General features: G+C 33.5%; 3 protein-coding genes across 4 annotated transcripts; all 3 read right to left on the reverse strand.

The window, feature by feature from the left end:
• Positions 1-263: 263 nt before the first annotated feature.
• On the reverse strand, positions 264-1,819 carry LOC129293990 (uncharacterized protein At4g06744-like). Of its 2 annotated transcripts, XM_054932162.1 has the most exons (3): positions 1,271-1,819; positions 964-1,147; positions 264-876 (listed from the first exon to the last, which is right to left on the reverse strand). In XM_054932162.1, the coding sequence occupies exons 1-3, from the start codon at positions 1,754-1,756 to the stop codon at positions 395-397; spliced, it is 1,152 nt and encodes a 383-aa protein (XP_054788137.1). In that variant the 5' UTR covers positions 1,757-1,819; the 3' UTR covers positions 264-394. The 2 variants fall into 2 exon arrangements, with proteins under 2 accessions (XP_054788137.1, XP_054788136.1); XM_054932161.1 differs by having other exon boundaries at positions 964-1,817.
• Positions 1,820-7,128: 5,309 nt separating this feature from the next.
• LOC129293668 (uncharacterized protein At4g06744-like) lies at positions 7,129-8,606 on the reverse strand. Its single transcript, XM_054931749.1, has one exon. The coding sequence runs from the start codon at positions 8,597-8,599 to the stop codon at positions 7,298-7,300; it is 1,302 nt and encodes a 433-aa protein (XP_054787724.1). The 5' UTR covers positions 8,600-8,606; the 3' UTR covers positions 7,129-7,297.
• A 3,117-nt stretch (positions 8,607-11,723) lies between these two features.
• Positions 11,724-13,381, reverse strand: LOC129292691 (uncharacterized protein At4g06744-like). The gene has a single exon (XM_054930291.1). The coding sequence runs from the start codon at positions 13,280-13,282 to the stop codon at positions 11,963-11,965; it is 1,320 nt and encodes a 439-aa protein (XP_054786266.1). The 5' UTR covers positions 13,283-13,381; the 3' UTR covers positions 11,724-11,962.
• Between the last annotated feature and the right edge of the window lie 1,043 nt (positions 13,382-14,424).

Here is a 14,424-nt window from a genome sequence, read left to right on the forward strand (position 1 = left end):
TTAGGTAGATTGGGGGCATAATAATATTTATAATTTATTTAATTAAAATACTTCAACTCATCTAAATAAAATATCATGTGACATTATTTTAATTAATTTTATTTCAATAATGAGATGCATATTTAATTTTTTATTTTTTCTCTTTTTACTATCATTAATATTAGAATTAATTTATATATAATATCATTTAAATGTTATTTTTATTGAAAAAGACACAAATGGCATCACACATTTCATCTATCTAAGAATTTCTTCACAGACAATAGCAATAACAGTAAGTCTTATAATAGGGATTGGAATTCAAACACTTTATATCTAACAAAAAAAATACTTATTATTTTCAGTTGTATAAAAAAAAAATACTTATTATTTGAATTTTGAACAACGTAATATATTACACAATTCTGGCTCTGGAAAGAGCAGAGTAGGATAGTAAATGCCTGTTAGGCGTGCGACCAACTCTAGGAAGATGCCCCCATGGAGATACCTTACAAGGTATGAATTTAAACGACGCGGGATTGAAACAAGACCTTGGGTGCATGTAGAATCGAAAGCACTCTTCTGTGGGTCTCTGATCTGAAACCCCATATCCGAAAATACAGTTCTTCCTCACGTCAAGAACTCCTCTTTTTATCAGCTTCCTGCACAGTGGTCCTACTCTTGCGAAGTAATTATCCGATAAGGAAAGGTTCACCAGATTCCCCAGTGCGCACACCACCTCCGGAATCTGCCCGTACAGCAAGTTTCCGGCCAGGTTCAATTGCTCCACTGCCTCCAAGCACCCCAGCGAGCACGGCAACGGTCCTGTCAAGTGGTTGTTTCCGGCGTCCAGAAGTCTCAGCTTTGTCAAAAACCCTATTTCGTAGGGAAGACAACCTGCACTTTGTCACGAGCATTATTTAATGAAAAGATTTAACTAACCTGATGGCCATTTTAAACCGAAAATGTAAATATATAAGATACCTGTTAACTGGTTGTTGAGGAACAAGATCTCCAGCAAAGTCTCCGAGGCTCTTCCGATGCTACGGGGAATGGGTCCGGTGAACTTGTTATTAGCCAAAGTGAGATACAACACCGTCGTGTCTCCCAAGTCAACGGGAAGCCTCTGCATGAAGTTATTGTCGTTGAGGAAAACCACGTCCAGGCTCTGCATGAAAATCTCCGGCGGAACATTGCCGGAGAAGAAATTGAACCTAATATCCAAGAACGACAGGTTGGGCAAGCCCAGAACCGCCACAGGGAACGTCCCGGAAAGCAAGTTATTACTCACATCAAGCTCGTACAGAAACCTCAACTCCGATATTGTCGGCGGTATTGTCCCTGAGAAGTTGTTGGAGTTGGCATGGAACAGAGCCAAGTCCGGCAGCTTATCGATGAACCCCTCAAGGCTCGGGGCAACCAGCCGGAACTCATTGAAGTCGATGGAGGCGACGGTGATGGCGGTGAGGTTGTCGGGAGGGTTGTCACAGTAGAAGCCTGTGTAGTTGCAAATGTTGGGACCAACCCAGGTTTTGGTCACACCTAATGGATCCGAGGTGATCGTGTTCTTGAAGGTTTGGATGATTGGGAAAACCAAGGCGATTCTTTGGTCTATGAAGTTGAAGATTTCAGGGACAAATGGAGATAATGATGATGAAGGTGGACTTGTCGATGGAGATTCAAGAATGATTTCAGGGTTTACTGTGAGGAAACATAACAGAACAGTTGTGAAGAAGATGCTCATTGTGTAATAGGGAAATTGTATGTCTGTTCCCATCTTTTGTATTGAAGATATGTGGGGAATCGAACTTGCTTGTATGGTTTTATACTGAATTGAATTGCTCGAGAGGTTCGCATTTTCTCATTGTTATTAATTAGTGGTGGGATTATTAGAGAGTATTAGTCTCGGAGCTCGGGCATTAATTTGTCACAGTACTAACTCACCACCAAGAACTTGGGTGCTTGAGCAACTCATATTAGACTGATGCCGTATAATGTCCCGATTATGCATGTATTAGACTAGACCAGGTTGTTAGGTTCGGGAGGTGAATTTGGATCGACAATCTGGACTTTAGACCCAAAATCTTTGGCAATAACTCTAGTTAATTGATGCCTGGGAAAGTGAAAAAAGTTTAAACAGTGAAAGGAGTTTTGGTCTGTACTGTTAGCGTATGGCAAGTTTATCAAGTTACTTATGTTAACATGTTTACGAGTTTGTCTGTATAAGGGGCGGCGGAACCACGGAAGGGGCTAATGCACTCCCTCATTAAAAAATATATATATATAAATTTGGTATACTCCTTCATTAAAAAATATAAATTATTTTTTTAAAAGATTAAATATTTAAAAATATAAAATATTTTTAATTTTTTAAGTAATCATTGCTTTTTTTTTTAAAGTATCCATATTAAATAAACACTTTATATTTATTTTAAGATAAAATATCCTATTAAATAGAAGTGGATATAAAAAGATAAAATTAATTTAAAAATAAGTAATTATTTTATTAAAAGATAATATTTAATTAAAAATGATTTACATTTTTTAACAAAGTAAATATAGCTTTTAGTATTTTGCAATCATATCTTTAAAATTTTAAACCATTCATCCTTTAAGATTTATTATTTTGCACCCATATCCTTGAATTGTGAGATTTTGCACCCCTCACTTATGGGTCTTAGCTCTTCCCCTATATATATATATAGCCCGGCGGAAAATTCTGAAAAGGCAAGAGAATAGTGAATGTTAGTTGATGATTGATTTGCACGGAAACAAGAATGTAATTAAAAATGTGTGGAAGCACATTTAAGAAAATGAAAATGAAAATGAAATGAAGTCATGCGCAAGCAACCTAACCCCAACACGATTCCGAGTGGAAGATATAAATTGGCTTTTTGAACCATGAACCCCACTCAACTAAGCACTTCCATATAATGTGAACTTGTTCCATTTAGTGAAACTCAAAGCCAATCAAGGGGGAAAAAAAGTCATCAACAAATATTGACCCCAAAAAATAAGGACTAACGAATATGACCACCAGGGACTAATAAGAGTAAAATTTCATTTGGTTACTAGATATGAATATAATGTAATTAATTAAAATAATCAATACAAAAATGAACTAAGTCACCCTCCCTCTTTATGGTAAATATTATAAAATTTATTAATATATACTAAAAGTGTAAGAATAATTGCATCCTCCAAAAAAAAATAATGAACCATAATTTCTAATTCTATAAATTAAATTATTTATTTCTTTTACGAAGGTGGTTCAATATTTATTTTGATCATCTCATTTTTATCTTTACCTTTTCAATTCATTTCATTCTGGTAACCAAACGGGATCTAAATTAATGGCATTGAAATTCTTCAAAAATTGCAATTATTGTGAAAGACTAAAGTAGTTACTCTTGTTTATAAAAGATCATATAATATTATTAACAGTGCAAGAATGTTTCGAATGTATATAATTTTAGAAAACATAAACAGAATTTTAAGAAATATCAATAATGAATATGGAGGTATAAATGATAGCGTTGGTGTTTCATAAATTTTAGTTTTAAAGGTCTTTAAATAGTATGGTGCGTTTGAGCATTAACATTAATATCAACATCATCGTATGTGACGTATTTTTTTTTCTTTTTTAATTTTAGTGAAAAAATGAAGGTTGGGGTGGGGGGGGGGAGAAGAAAGTTAGATGTGAATAGCGAAGATATGGAGTGGAAAGATGTGGATGACGTAATGGCATGAAAATTCTATTTACATATAACTTCAACAAAGGTGGAATTTTCAAGAAAGGATTCACATATAGCCCAACCCAAAAGCAATGCACTATGAGAGACATCTTGAGTAATCATAGGAATTGTGAATTTTTGATAACCTTTACAAATCTTAGACCCGCGGAAGATGTACCAACATAACTCATTCTGTCAAATAGTAAGGTTTTCCCATGGCCTTTAATTCAAAGAAAAAAATGCCTCTGTGAATAGATATTGTAGATCCAGGCTAATAAATATAAATAAATATATATATATATATATATATATATATATATGTAGGGGAGAGAGAGAGAGAGAGAGAGAGAGAGAGAGAGAGATTGATCATTCACGAGTACTATAATTGATTAGACTAGCCCTGATGAAGCTCACAAATGTATTCATATCCAATATCATTGATGGGATTTTGGGCCTCTCGTGAATGAGCCCAGTGCCCCCGAGTGTATTCCCGCACGTGAGTGAGTGAATACTAATTACTAGTAATGATTTAAGACCTCTAAAGTTGAGATTGGTAAATTTAGGTTAATTTTTTTATATTTATTATTATTATTTTTTATAAAATAAAAAATGTTCCCTCTCCCTCTTAAAAGGAAAAACTTCACAAGAATTTATCATTTATCAATCCCAACTTCAGGATTTGAATCCCTTGTTACTATCCCAAGAAAAAAAAAAAAAACATGGTACACAGCTTAACAAACATGAAGACAATGAGCCAACCAACGGGCACTTGTTTAAATGATTAGGAATTTAGGTAGCTTAATTTAGAGTCTCGTGTTCAACCCCTATGACATGTAGTTGCACAGTTGAACATACAAAATGTGTCTTGTTAATGGTACTTGTAAAACTGACACATTAAAAGCCTTTAGAATGAGATGAGCGGAAAATGAATCTAAAATACTTACACTCTTCAAAATACTAGGTGGAAAATAAAGAGAGAGAGAGAGAGAGAGAGAGAGACAAATGTTTGGGTGTGTGAATGTTGAATATTGGGATCAGGTACGGATGAATTTAATGCACATTAGTTTCAGATATATTTCTCGGTCCTTTTTTTGACTTCCTTAAAAAATAAGTTTTATTCAAAATACAGGATATTTTATAATAATTAAATTATTTTTTTTAATTTTACTCTTTTTTAATTAGTGTGCTTTTAATATTTCTGTTATGTTGTGTCTTGGTTGCAGTTCGGTCCAATTAATGTTTTTGATTAGGCCTTTTATTTATATGGACTTTTTAATAGTTTGAAAAAATTGTCTTTTTATAAGAAAATCAGTATAAAGGTATTTAATATAATTATATAATTATTTATAGTTAAATGTAAAAATAAAAGTATGTTTTATTTTTTATTATATAAAAAATAAACTTTTTTAAAAGATATGTGAAATAATTAAAAGTGCCGTACATCTTATTTTGTTTATTACATCAAGACGATGCTCTTATAAATTTCTAATAATTCAAGTTTCAAGATGCATGTAGCAAAATAATGATGACACTAGAAATTCATTCCATAGGGTTGAAGGGAAAAAAACATTTGCCCATCAGTTACCTATATAAATTATACATATACATACATACATATATAAGGTTTATTTGGTTCCTGTTCTCATTTTTTATTTTTAAAAATTATTTTACAACATAATTTTTAAAATTATTTTTCAAAACAAGAAAAGAATTTTTTTTGGTTATGTTAATTTAAAAACTGTTTTACAAGTAAAAAATTGGTCAATAGTGATGGTCACCGATGGTTAATGATCGTGTCTTATGATAATTATTAGTTAAGATAATTATAGTTTTTAATAATTAAATGTAATGTAATTTGATAATAAGAAAAATAAATTAAAAACAGATTTAATTTTTTTTGTTAAATGAGAACAGTTTTGAAAATGATTAGATTCGAAATACTCATGCAAACAAACTTTTTAATTTGTTTGTTTTTTAAAAATAAAAAACTATTTAAAAAAACAGAAACTAAACAAGCTTATAGATTCATTATGAAAAAGTCTGGTTCGGATGTGAGAATTTTTCCTGTTTGGAATTCGGATGGGACTGGAAATATCATCTCTTGATGTAACTTTGACTATTTGGTTAGCAACTATGCTTACTCCCCTCCGTCAAATTTTAATTTTTACTGTTATATGTTTATGTTAATTATTATTCCAATAAAATATTTGGCGACGATCCTAATGGCGGGGCCATGTAGGAGGTGCCAGATTCTGGACATGTATCATCATCACAAAGCACACAATTTGGCACCAAATGTGCCGTAGAGAGCCTGTTATTCATGTCTGATCCACAAATGGGATTGTGAATGACAGTGATGAAAAGGTCATAATCAGACTTAGCGGCTCCTTCATCATTATATATCCATTAAGCAGCTTCTGTCCACTGTCCATTCTCCCGCAATATAATTCGAGAGTGAACTCCTTCCTGGTTTGCACTAACAAGAGTCCTCCCCATATCTTTTGTTGTATAAATAACATCATCCGTAAATAGTTAAGTCCCAATAAAACTAAGTATATATGCTTCTAATTAACTATGTTTATGAGCGTCTCACATAAGCTAAGTAATTCTATAAGTCTCTTTAAACAGTGTGTCTATGAACCTTACATGCACTAATCTTCTAGCATAATATAATATTACTTTTAGAGAAGTTTCTTAGTTAATTTTAATTATTAATTAACTAGACTGGCATACAGATTCTGCCTTTTCCATGATGTGGCGTGGTATATTAATTTTAAGCAGTCTATATGCAGATAATTGTGCTTTGATCTGTGTTATACTCCCTCACACTTTACCAAAATATAATATATCTTCTAAAAGTCTATTTAATTCAAAATATAAAACATTTGGTGCTTTTTTATAATTATTTTTTTAACTATATATATTATTACTCCTTTTATATTACTCTTTTTTTAAAAAAAAGGATGCACTAGAATTTCAAGTACTATTACTAAGGTACATATATAAAATATTTAATAAAAATATAATTAGAAAGATGTACAAATTTTTAAGAGATTATTGAATTTTCACCTTTTTTTTTTTTTTTTCACTGTAAGCTAGTTATCAGCGCTAGAGGTCTGGCCTGGAAGGAATAGTTTTCAACTTATACAATAACATATTCTTGTGTTAAATATATAGGTGCTGATTTAAAGTTTTCCAAGTTAATTACCTATATATAATCAATTATTTTAAAGATTAGTCTGTTAATTAAAGCCTGCTGCTAACTCTTAACATGCCAATTAATTAAGATACCGAGCTAAATTATGCATAGAACAATGTTTTGAGTTAATTGCTCAAGCTTTATGGGTTCTTCTCTAAGCTATTTTCAAAATTTAGATTTTCTCAATTAAATATATAATATAAAAAGTATATAAAATTATTTTACAAGATATCCGTGAGTATATCCTTCATTGTTCATGCGAAACGTACAAAACAAGTTCGGTTAAGCCGCTTATTCATTAATCCCCTTCTTAATTAGCCACAACAGAAGAAAATTCACCTTGACACTGAAAAAGCAAAATATATGAAACCCAAAATGAGCTGGCTCACATTAAACGATGCCGTATGGGCTTGAGAGACTCGTAAGTCACAGGAGCAGGAGGCGAGGAGGCCGTTTCAACGTACTTGGAATCGTATTTCTTACATGGAACAAATGTGAGGGACCTTGCATTGGGACATGGTTTCACAAAAGACAAAAACTTTTGGCATTCTTCAGGTGATTTCTGATTGGGAAGGCCCTTTATGCAATTCTGGCTCACATCAAGCACCTTCGAATTTATCAGCTTCTTGCATTCTGGTCCAACTTCAGTGAAATAATTTCCCGCCAAGGAAAGATTCCCATCGTTGCGAATCCCAGGAAGCTCGCATACTGCTTCCGGAACAGTGCCGTAGAATTTGTTGTTAGCTAAATTCAAGAACCGAATCTTCTCTAAGCAAGCGAAAGAGTTTGGAATCGGACCCGTCAACGAGTTCTTGCTCACGTCGAAGACTACTGCGTTCTTCAGGAACCCAATCTCGAAAGGTAAGCACCCAGAAAACTGGTTTCCCAAGAAGAGAACTTCCGTCAAGGTGTTTGACGCTAGTCCTATGCTTCTTGGGATCGGTCCGGTGAACTTGTTATTGGCGAACGTGAGGTATCTCGACGGTGTGCACCCGAAATTCCACGGAAGGTTGCCGAAGAAGTTGTTGTTGTTGATGAAGATGACGTCTAGATCCAGAAAGAAGAGCAATGGAGGGACTAGTCCGGTGAGGCTGTTGAACCGGAGATCTAAGAAAATGAGTTGTTGGGCAAATAGAACTTGCCATGGGAAATAACCCTCGAGCTTGTTGTTGCTTAAATCGAGCTCGTAGAAATATGGGTATCGAATGATTTCTTTCGGAACTGATCCCGTGAAGTTGTTGGAGTTGGCATGGAAGAAGGTCAGTTCTGGGATTCCCAGGATTAGTGTGAGATCCAAGCATGAACCTTGACTAGTGGAGAAACCAGCCTGGTTGAAATCTAGTCCTGAAACGGCTAGCTCATCTGAATTTGGAAACTTATCGCATTTAACTCCTCTGTAGTCACAAGGGCTGACACCCTTCTTCCAGTTTCTGGTAAAGCCGGTGGGGTCATCGATTGTGGCAGCGAATTTCAGGAGCACAGTTTGCGCTCTCAGAAGCCTGGGGCAGAGAGGCGGAGGCGGCGGAGGGGGGCAGTTGGCCGGAGGAAAGTCGTCTTCGGGGGAAGAAGCAGGGGCGTTCTGCGATGCTTCTTCTCTTTGGGAGCGAGGGAGGTCGGCAGAGAAAGCTGAGAGTGAAGGGTGAAGCAAGGAAGAAGATAGTATGAGTGAAAGGACACAGAAAGACATGGTGTCCATTGTGTGAACCGGAATGATTTCTTGAGCTAAGTTTAACGAGCTTTATAATGGTGGCGAAGGAGAAGACAAGGTTGACGACCTTAGCCCACTTCTCTGCCACTAATAGTCAGTAGATTCTTTTTTTTTTTTTTTTTTTCTTTTTTTCCCCTTTCCACAAGATACTTCCTTGGTTTCCATTTATAAAACACGTTTAAATAAAATAACATGTATCAATAAAATTTATTAAAGATATTTTATAATTTTATTTTTTAAAAATAAAAATTTTTTTTCATCTTAAATTATAAATATTTTTAGATAAAATTTTATATATTAATAAATCTTCTTAAATACACTTAGTAATTTTATTTTTTTAAAATAAAAATATAAATTTTTAAAAATATTTTTTATTTAATAACCTTAAATCTACACTTAGTTAATATTAATAGAGAGCAAGAAATTGTAATATTAAAATAAATATATTTAATGAAACCTTAATATTATCAAAATATTTTATATTTTGAGATATCAAATCTCTTTTAAAAATGTCTTATAATTTGAAATGAAAATAGCATAAATTTTTATAAATGTTCTTCATTTAAAAAGAGAGAATATAATAAGAAGGCTAATATTAAAAAAAATATCATTAATAAAATTTTATTTTTATCAAAAAATCTTATATTTTGAGATGTCAAATTATTTTTAAAAATATTTTAAAAATTGGGATAGAAGTAGTAAATTTATGTGACTTAAGTCTCAAAAACTCACCAAAACTAAGCATGCTTTTAAATTTAAAAAATACTTATAAAAGTACTTATAAATTACCTGTGGCAGAGCCAACATATTTGAGGGGTGCACTCACTTTTGGGGAAAATACATGAAAGTGGTAGTATAAATTTTGATATTTTTCCTCCACTGGTCATAAGATTTTGCACGCCCTATAAATCTAAATCATTTTTAATACTTTGATAGTAGATACGCATAACAATATCTAATCTAAAAGACATATTTATTTACTAGTTTAATTTTAATCTTTTTTTTGAAATTAACAATGATTTCACCTCTCATCATTGCAATGGTTAAAAACAACCTTTACTTTTTGCCCCAAAGATCAGGAAAAATGGGTGAGACTATTAAAATAATAATTCAGTACAAATATATTTAAGGAAATACTTTTAATAACATAGGCTATAAATTTATTATATACTTATTACAAACCTAAAAAATCCATTGCAGAATAACTATAAAATATGCAATTTTAGTTTAAAATTATTATTTTTTAGTTTCAAATTTTAAAAAGATATACCACATCCGTGACTTTGAGTCCTTGTTTCACCATTGCATATTATCTACCAACAAAGTAATTATTGATAGTAAGATTTAATCATAGAGGCTCGTGGGTCATAAGCCAAATCTTTATTAACTTGAAAACTTTTGCTAGCAATAGCTAGTGGATTTTATACCATTGAATTAGTATTTTCTCATGGCAAAAATAGAAATCATATATTGCAAAATACTTTTCACTAAAAGCTATCTATTCTACATCTATTATTACGTCGTCAAATTTAAGTATTATGAAATCTAATTAAATGAATATTTATTAACCATATTTTTTTATTTTATTCACAAAGATTTAAATTTGAGATCTTATATTTAAGCTTTCGTGAGGTTCAGTTCCTATCTATACTAATTTTTTGTGTGCATACATATCACTTGTTTTGACATCACATTTTTTAGTAGCAGTGAGAGTTAGGGTAAATAGATAAAATTATGCAAACACCTAAAATTAATTCATCTACATTGAAAATGGAAAACCAGATCAACTTTAGTGCGGAGCCCTCAAGTGGTGACGGTAGAAGTTTTCTAGCTTGGACCGTGAGATTCATCCCAAGATTGGGAAAAATTTACCAGAAGATTGTGAATAGGACAAGAATTATATATTTAACATTATATAATTCATGTGTTTTTATCTAATAATATCAAAATAAATAAATTTTAATGTGTTGATAATATCAATAATAAAAATTTTATAAAATAAATAATATATAAATAATACACGTGTCTTAATTTAATTAAAAATAAATATCTTAACTTTGTAAGAATAAGTTGTCCTTGTACAAAAACGGTGCACCAGCTCCATGCACTGGATTGACTTAATATTAATAAGTACTAGCATATGAACCATCAAGACGATGCTAGTGGGCCAGCTACACCTAATGGGCCTAAGAAACCTGGAGTGAGGGGAATTAAGTTACCATGTCAGATTAAAATAATATTGTTGCCACGAAAATGTAATATTGACTTGTGTGTTTTTATTGGAGAGAACAAGTGTAATGTAGCGTGCTACTAGGTGCACCTAAGAAACGTCAATAAAGCCACTTATGCTTTGTTTTTGTCACATTCCAAACTTCAACCTCAAGAAACATCAATAAAGCCATTACTAATTAAGCAGAGTGGCGGGCTGTCGTGATGGAAAGTGAGAGTGGCACTAAATATACAAAATAGTGATGATATTTTATTGTGAGTAAACTAAACATTACACATTTTATTTTTGTGTATAAAATGAATGACTCGTTATATATTTTTTTTAAAAGACACAATTATATATTCTCAAAAGATGTTGAAAGTAATAATAATTATTTTTGCTACAATTAATTAACAAGAATAATAAAATTAAGTGCAAATATTATTTTGTATGGTAAACGTAAAAACTTCAAAATGAGCATACTTTTTCACGACTTGTAAATAATATAATTTATTAAAAACTTTGCTATATTCTGGCCAAAAAAGTTTTGACATACATACATACATATAAATAAAATAATAATTTGCAATGTTACATACCGACCGAGAGAGAGAGAAAAAAAAAAAAAAGGCACAGTTGGTGTCTTGTGCCACATTCCAAGCTTAAAGAATTAAAGAAAAACCACTATTTCTTCTTGGACCACAAAAAAAAAAAAAGACATTCATTGATAGACTTTGGTATGGCATGATGTGCTTAATGGTTTTTTTTTTTAAGACAAGTGGGGATGGGTATTACATTTTTTATGTAGTTTCTAACCCTTCAAATGTAACATTGTGTATTATCAATTATAGATACCCGTCTTCCTTTTCATGAGAAAGAGAAAAGACCAAATAGTTGGTAAGAAGAAAACACGTTTCAACACATCATACATTGCAATATATGATTCAGTCTTCTGAGAAATAAGTACTTTCACAGTTTAGCATAGAAAAACCCTATTGATAAATACTTGAAAATTATTAACAGAAATGTATTGGACATCTTAATTACATTGCTTATTCATTAATCACAAAAGACGAACGATGGAGGGAAAAGACACATGCAATGCAGAACAAGCCAAACCAATGAGCTTAGGCTCACATCAAACGATGTCGTGTCGGCTTCAGGGCCTCGTAAGTCACAGGCGCAGGAGCCGTAGCAGTTTCATCATACTTGGGATCACGTTTCTCACACGGAACAAGCTTGAGAGACCATTCATCGGGACATGGTTTCACATAAGACAAAAACTTGTAACATTCTTCAGGCGATTTCTGATTGGGAAGCCCCTCTATGCAATTCTGACTCGCATCTAGCACCCTTGATTTTATCAGCTTCTGGCATTTCGGTCCAACTTCAGTGAAATAGTTATCCCTCAAGGTCAGATTTCCATCGTTGCGGATTCCAGAAAGTTCGCATACTGATTCAGGAACAGGGCCGTAGAATTTGTTTTGTGCTAAGTTCAAGAACCGAATCTTCTCTAAGCAAGCGAAAGACTCTGGGATTGGACCCGTCAATGTGTTATTGCTCACATCGAATACTACGGCCTTTTTCAGGTACCCAATCTCGTAAGGCAAGCACCCAGAAAACTGGTTTCTCAAGAACAGAACTTCCGTCAAGGTGTTTGACGCGTTTCCTATGCTTCTCGGGATCGGTCCGGTAAATCTGTTGTTGGCGAATGTGAGGTATCTCGCTGGCGTGGACCCGAAATTCAATGGAAGGTAGCTGCTGAACTTGTTGTGGTTGATGAAGATAACGTCGAGATCCATGGTGAAGAGTTCTGAAGGGACTGGTCCGGAGAGGTCATTGAAGCGGAGATCTATGAAAAGTAATTGCTCAGAAGCAAGAAGTTGCCTTGGAAATCCACCCTCGAGCTTGTTATTGCTTAAGTCGACCTCGTAGAAAAATCGGTATGTAGTGATTGATGTGGGGACTTGTCCTGAGAAATTGTTGGAGTTGACATGGAAGAATGTTAGTTCTGGGATTGCCAGGATTCCAGAGAGATCCAACCTTGAACCTTGACGACCAGAGAAACCAGCTTGGTTGAAATCTAATCCTGAAACGGCTAACTCACTCGAATTTGGATACGTATCACATTTGATTCCCCTGTACTGACATGGGTCGGGACCGTTCCAGTTGCTGGTAAAGCAATTGGGATCGTCAATTGTGGCAGCAAATTTCAGAAGGACACGGCGTGCTCTCTCCAGCCGGAACGACAACGGCGGCGGCGGAGGTGGGTGGTGGTATTCGGGAGGATAGTCGTAATTGGGAGGAGCAGGGGCATCTCCTCCCCCTCCGATGATAATCTCCAATGCTTCTCTTTCTGGGCGAGGGAGTTCTGCAGAAGAGGCTGAGAGAGATGAATGAAGCAAGGAAGAAGATAATAAGAGTGAAAGAACACAGAAAGAGATGGTGTCCATTATTGCGTTAACAAGTATGATGATCTCTGGAGCCAAGTAGAATGCAATTTATAATGGTGGAGAGAAGGAGATCAAGTCAAGGTTCGCGAGCTTCAGTTCACCATGGAAACACAGTACAGTTAAGGTGTTAAATTATTGGTATGGTCATTTAGTCTAATTTTTAAAATGAGTAGACGTAGGTGTTGGTGTTGGTTGCCAAGAAACAAAAATAATCAACTTGGAAGGGTGTTTACTTTTTCAATATTTTCATGTCCCTCGTTGATCTACATAAAATTTGTTTGCTTTTGAAGCAATATTTACAAACTACAAATAGTAGATAATGAAGACGAATTTTGATCTATTTTAAAGATTAAATGTAAATAAAAATACATATTTTTTGTTAATTTCAGCTATTTTTCAAGCACTTCGTTAATTACAACAAACTGATTTTTTTTAAAAGAAAAATGTACGGGAACTTGAAAGTGGGAGTTTAATAGAATTAATTGGACGGGGCAACTAACCCTGTTTTTCAATGATATGGCATGGGATACTAATTTTAATTAATCTATGCAGACAATTGTCCTATGGTCTCCAAAGATATTTTGAATTTATGTAAGAACATATTCTTGTGTTAGGTAAGGTGTTGAAGTTTCCATGTACAATGTAATTAATTATTAAATTATTTTACAGATAAGTCTAATCAGGCCTGGTAACAACTCTTATTTTTGTGAATTTTTATTTTTTTACGACAAACACCCTTATTCTGGAATCAAACATGCCAATTTAAATATCAACTTGAATTTCCTATGCTAGTCGCCGTAGTTTTATAAAATTTCCAATCAGATCCCTAAAAGTGCCACCTGGGAAAATGCAGTTAGGCTGATGCTTAGGTGTCAAACTGTAAGATATATGAAGTGGCAACAAATAGGCGTGACGTATGACCTTCATGCTGATTTCCTACTGGGAATTAAAATGGTTAAATTCTCTCAAGAAAAAAGGGCAGAAGTTCATTTCAATTTGATTCGGAAAAAGATTATTACTTGCAGAGAAAATACAATCTGAAATTAAGAATGTGGGGGTGATTTACCAAAAGAAGAGCCCTAGTAAGCAATTTGAAAATTCAAGAAAACGGCAGTACTGAATCGTTAGTTTCCCCCCAAAAT

This window comes from Prosopis cineraria, unplaced genomic scaffold (assembly GCF_029017545.1).
Source record: "Prosopis cineraria cultivar Desert tree isolate PC_DT_omini unplaced genomic scaffold, ASM2901754v1 PC14, whole genome shotgun sequence".
Lineage (NCBI taxonomy): Eukaryota > Viridiplantae > Streptophyta > Magnoliopsida > Fabales > Fabaceae > Prosopis > Prosopis cineraria.

Bases quoted from the DNA above. Each gene is read 5' to 3' on its own strand.
- LOC129293990 (XM_054932161.1), bottom strand. From the start codon at position 1,756: ATGGGAACAGACATACAATTTCCCTATTACACAATGAGCATCTTCTTC. The intron at 877-963 runs GTATCTTATATA...GACAAAGTGCAG, and splicing joins CCTCAACAACCAGTTAACAG to GTTGTCTTCCCTACGAAATA.
- LOC129293668 (XM_054931749.1), bottom strand. From the start codon at position 8,599: ATGTCTTTCTGTGTCCTTTCACTCATACTATCTTCTTCCTTGCTTCAC.
- LOC129292691 (XM_054930291.1), bottom strand. From the start codon at position 13,282: ATGGACACCATCTCTTTCTGTGTTCTTTCACTCTTATTATCTTCTTCC.